This window comes from Myotis davidii, unplaced genomic scaffold (assembly GCF_000327345.1).
Source record: "Myotis davidii unplaced genomic scaffold, ASM32734v1 scaffold181, whole genome shotgun sequence".
In the NCBI taxonomy this organism is placed as follows: domain Eukaryota; kingdom Metazoa; phylum Chordata; class Mammalia; order Chiroptera; family Vespertilionidae; genus Myotis; species Myotis davidii.
In genome coordinates, this window is record NW_006291504.1 from 2839581 (window position 1) to 2844932 (window position 5352).

Sequence of the window (5352 nt, forward strand, 5' to 3'; positions counted from 1 at the left end):
CCCCTCCGCCGTTGCCACTCACCCGCCTTCCCCGGAGGCCGCCCCCTATAGACCGACCTCAGATCTCCTCTGGAGATGCGCTTGCCCGTGTGGCTGTGGGGTGTGCGTGGTTGTTTTGTTTTCTGTTGGCCATTTTGGGTTCAAACCCCGGGCGCAGCTGGGGGAGAGGGAGGGCCGTCCGTGCCGACGCCTGTCTGTGTGGGCTTTCCAGGGGACCCTGCTGGGGGTCTGCGGCAGCACCGGGAGCGGCAAGAGCAGCCTGCTGTCAGCCGTCCTGGGGGAGGTGAGTTTGAAGTTTCTCTCACTGAGAAGCAGGAAGAACACGGTGGTCCGACCCGTAGGCCCGATGACCAGACGCGGCAGGGGCTGCCGTTGGCCGCATCTGCGTAGAACCATCTCCTGTGGCGCCGCTTTAAACGACAGCGATGGTGACCCTTTCCCACTAACTCTTTGGCAGTGACGTGTGCCGCGCCCGCACGGCCAAGGGTGACCCTGAGCGGGGGCGGCTGGAAGGCTTAGAAAAGACAGACAAGAGAACGAAAGCCGGGTCTGGGTGGGACGCTGCTTCTCTGAGAGACAGCACCAGCGCCTACAGCCGTGTCTTTATTTTATAGCAGATGCCATGAGGCAAAGTAAGGGCGTGATCAAGATGTTTACAACATTCTCGTGGATTTCAGTCCCACTCAATTACATGCACCTGAACTCTATCACACAGGCACGTGGGGCCACGTGTTCGGACCACAGGTTCCAGCTCACAACTACAGCTGTTGGCTGTAATTGTGCTGGGAGGGCTCTGCCCTCCAAGCTGGGACTTGCACGTGGCCACGAGAGGACTGTGCCCTCTCCTCAGTCCAAGGCTTGAACCTGTCCAAACACTGTAGTGGCTCCCCACGGTGACGCCCAAAACACGAGGCCCACGCCCCACCCAGCCATGGCGACGTCCTCACGTTAGGAGCAGCTCTGGGACACCCAGGGCAGGTCAGGGCGGGCCTGGGCATTCCACCCATGGAAAGGGGCTGGAAACCAAGCGGGAAAAGCATGGGGTGTCTTCCACGCAAGCCCTGCTCGTCCCCGTGGGGAACGTCCTGGTTTAGCTCCGCGTTCTCGGGGTCACACCCTGACTCACTTTTGTTTTTTAAATTAAGGTCCTTGTGTTTGTACAACTGAGGTTCCATTTTTTTAAAAAACATGTTTTTATTTCAGAAAGAGGAAGGGAGAAGGAGAGAGAGAGAAACATCAATGATGAGAGAGAATCATGGACCGGCTGCCTCCTGCACGCCCCCCACTGGGGACTGAGCTGCAACCCAGGCCTGTGCCCTGACCTGGAATCGAACCGTGACCCCCTGGTTCCTAGGTTGACGCTCAACCACTGAGCCACGCCGGCCGGGCAGGAGCATGTCATCCTAAGTCCCATTTCATAGGCGAGCCCTGGGGTCCAGAGGCCAGCGGGGCCCTGGCTGTCCCCTGGGCACTGCCCTGAGGCTGACTCACATCCACAGATGCACCTGCTGGAGGGCTCGGTGGGCGTGCACGGGAGCCTGGCCTACGTGCCCCAGCAGGCCTGGCTCCTCACGGGCAGCGTCAGGGACAACATCCTCATGGGAAGCCAGTGTGACCAGGCCCGGTAAGCCTCTGGGAGGGGCAGGGAGGACGTGGGGGAGGGGGCTGTCTGGGGAAGGTTCCCCCATCCTCCCACCCCCCGCTGCGAGTGGCCGCCTGAGAGTGGCTGGCACCCGCATGGGCTCCCTTCAGGCACCAGCACCGCCCTCCTGGCTGCGAGAGGAAGGCCACTGTCCTCTCCACGTTCTAGGCCAGGCGGCTGAGGCCCCAAAAGGGTCAGTCACGTGCCCAGAGTTGGGGGATTGATGCCGCTGGGCCTGAACCCCGTGGCTGTCAGCAATTCCAGGTTTCACTACTTTGGTCTATGGGCCCTCCCCCTCCGAAAGGTTAGCTCCACGGGTGTCTGTGTGAATCCCTTCCTGACTCAAAGTCAGAGGGAGGTCAAGGGGTGACGAGGTTGTCAACGTGGAGGAATCAGCTGGGTTCCTGGGCGGGGGGGTGACCTGCTCACACATTCCCCTGGCGACCACGAGTGGCTGTGGGGCAGAGGATGGGGGAGGGCGGGGAACCGTGCCCGCAGGCCACAGCCGGGCTCGGCTCCGGGACTCGGCCTCTGTTGGCTTTGTTGGATTTTGCAACCGGCCCCTCCCCCCGAGTCACAGCCCCGAGGGCACAGGCCTGGACGGGTTCACACTGACCAGCTCCAGCCGGCCAGGCCCAGTGCCAACTGGTGAGCTGCTGGCCGGTCCCCGCGTTGCCCAATCGGTGCGATGGCTCTCCAGGGCCAGCCGCCTCCTCCCGCAGCCCCCTTCTCATTGGACGGCGCTGTCTCCTTCCGTCTCTGCGTTCCTCTCTTCTCCGCTGGCGGCCAGCTCTGCGCTGTGCTCTGGCCGGGACTGCTCCCTGGCCCTGGCCCGGTGCCCTGGCTCCCGCTTCTCCCTGTGTCCACCCCCCGGGGCGTCGTCCTAACACAGCCCTAATCTGATCACCGTCTGCCCGCACACCGATGGGACTCGGGGCCCTTTCGAAATATCTGTCCAAAACAAACACAGGCTGGGCGCTGCTAGGCACGCAACACAGAGAATCTCACCGAACACGGAGACCCGTGCGCAGGAGTGTCCACACGGCACATGGTCACAGCAGCAAAGGACTGGAGAGACTCCCCATGTCCATCCCAGGGGCACGTGACATACGCCGCCGCCTGTGCAGCGTGATGGGGTACTCAGGACCCTTAAACCATATAAGCTGCCCACGGGCCCACAGGAATGGGCTGTTCCTGAATAAATACATAAGAAACTGTAATGGCAGTTGCTCCTAAGAAAAGCCACTGAGGGGCCCTGGCCGGCGTTGCTCAGTGGTTAGAGCGCCGGCCCAAGGACTGAAGGGTCCAGGGTTTGCTTCCGGTCGAGGGCACGTACCTGGGCTGCAGGTTTGACCCTGGGCCCATCCAGGCACATGCAAGAGGCAACCCATCGATGCGTCTCTCTCACATTGATGCTCCTCTCTCTCTCTCCTTCCCACTCGCTCTAATAATCAATTGAAAAAATATCTTCGGGGGAGGATGAACAAGGACAACAAAAAGCCCCAGGGCCACAGACGCCAGAGACGCTGCTCGCTGCGCCGTGTCTCCTTTCATTTCTGCTCCGATGTTCGCCCCGTGCGCGCGCGAGATCGGAAGGGAGAGGCAGGAGGACGCGGACAGGCTCCTTAGCCGGCAGTGCGAGCGCGCCCCCTCCACACCTGGGGGATGCAGGTCTGCCCGCGCGTCCCTCAGCCCCCCGACCTTGCAGGTACCGCCAGGTGCTCCACTGCTGCTCCCTGAACCGCGACCTGGAGATCCTGCCCTTCGGAGACATGACGGAGGTGAGGGGGCGGCGGGCAGCTCGCCCTGTGGGCCCCGGGCCCCACGCTGCCTCCTGGCACACAGAGGGGCCCCCACCGCGCTGCCTCCGAGCCCCCCAACGAGGGAGGGAAGTCGAGAGGGGGAACCTCCCACGTGCCCGTGTGCCCCCCCACCCTGTCCATCGCTGGCCAGCACCCCTTCTTCAGGGGGAACATAGCCAAGGCCCCAGGACGGGGAGTCGTCCTGATGGCTGCGTTTCTGATAATTCGCCGTTGTTGGCCCCCGAGAGAAGGGGCAGTGCTGTCCCCACTTCACTGTGATCGCAGCGCAGCCTGTGGCCACGTTCCACGGGCAAAGCCCAGTCTAGCACCCCGCGCGCCTCGCTTCAGGTGAGGCAGCCCCGTCCTCCGCGTCCGCACTGGCTTCTTTATTGGCTCGTCTGCGGCTCCTGTCTGACACCCACGCGAGGGGAGCAGGCGGTGCTTGTCCGTCCCCTTATTTCGGGAGCCCGACGACCTCGAGCCCCGTCCTGTGGCCGCGGTGGCCCGGGGCCGGCCTTCCCAGTGAGTGGCGTTTCGCGGTGCCACGTGCCACGCGCCACGTCTGCTCTACCCCACGCCACCCCCGAGGGGCGCTTTCTCCTGCACATGGGGAGCACCGAGTGCTGAGGCCAGGGGCGCCCCATTGTTAGGTGCCTCGGGGTGTGCCCTGAGGGGTCCAGGCGGCCCCCCTGCCCTCCTGGCCGTGCTCACCCTCCGGCCACGGTGACACTCATCCTTGGCGTTGGCCGCAGACACTGTCGCTATTCCTCCCTCCTCTTCTAGCTGAGCCTCACCCGCTTCCTGGTATAAGAAGAGGCACAAGAAGCTTTAGGAAGGGCCCTGGCTGGTGCGGCTCAGTGGATAGAGCATTCAGCCCACGGACTGGGCCTCCAGTATAAAATAACGTTGTATCCCGACTTGAACTCAGGTTTCCTGGGGAATAGTGAGGCTGAACAGCTCTCTGTGTGCTCACTGGACATCTTATTTCTTCTGGCTCCTCAGTATCTGCAGTTTTGCGACCAGGTCGTTTTGCTGGAAGACGGGAAAGTCTGTGAGCAGGGGGTTCACAGTGAGCTGATGCAGAAGAAGGGGCGATACGCCCACCTCATCCAGATGATGCACGGGGAGGCCACACAGGTGATCCGTCCCCGCCCCCGCCCCTCCCCCTCGGGGAGGAACCCCCTCGCTCACAGCCCTGCTTCCCCCAGAACACACTCCAGGAGGCCAGAGAGCCTCAGGTGGGAGACCCGGCCCAGCGCCCCCTCCAGGAGGAGCCTCTTGGGGACAGTGAAGGTGAGGACGCTGGGTCTGGCCCCGGCCGGCTGGGATCCCAGCGGCTTTGGGGCAGCTGCCGCAGAAGCGTGCTGCTGCAGAGCATCTCACTGTCCATCGACGAGGACACAGAGGTTGCGTGACTTCCCCAGGTTGCACAGTATCGTGATGACAATTAGGATCCAGGATCCTGGCCCTAGGTCACCTCTGTCCCCTTCTCTCCAGCTGCCCCTCTGACCCGTCCAGCGTGTGGGACGTCAGGCCCTTAGGGCTTGTTGAACAGTTGGGGGTGGACCCCCTTTCCAGGCTCTGGGGTCTAGGGTGTTCCGTGGATTAGGGGCAGGCTGGGCGGGCGCTGCGCTGCTGCCGGGAGGTGAGGGAGCGGGAGGGGGGCAGGCGCAGAAGCTTTGCAGGGAGCCGCTGGGCGCCAGGAAGAGCCGGGAGGAACGCCTTCTCCTCCTCCTCCTCCCCACCCAGGGCTGCAGAACCAGCTCACACAGAAGGAGAAGATGGAAGAAGGGTCCCCGACGTGGCGTGTCTACCACCACTACATCCGGGCGACCGGAGGTGCGGGCTGGGCCCCACGCCTGCCGGGGGCCCCCAGGACCCGCCCCGCCCCGAGCCCGGGTCCCCGGG

At 63.4% G+C, this 5352-nt stretch overlaps 1 protein-coding gene across 1 annotated transcript in view; it reads left to right on the top strand.

The window, feature by feature from the left end:
• The window catches only part of LOC102773250 (ATP-binding cassette sub-family C member 11), a 39828-nt gene that overhangs the window by 21782 nt on the left and 12694 nt on the right, over positions 1 to 5352 (top strand). Inside the window, exons 12-17 of the mRNA XM_015564694.1 lie at positions 212 to 283; positions 1500 to 1624; positions 3351 to 3556; positions 4373 to 4581; positions 4653 to 4737; positions 5194 to 5283. Coding sequence (XP_015420180.1) covers positions 212 to 283; positions 1500 to 1624; positions 3351 to 3556; positions 4373 to 4581; positions 4653 to 4737; positions 5194 to 5283 — 787 coding nt within the window. The remainder of the gene's footprint in view (positions 1 to 211; positions 284 to 1499; positions 1625 to 3350; positions 3557 to 4372; positions 4582 to 4652; positions 4738 to 5193; positions 5284 to 5352) is intronic.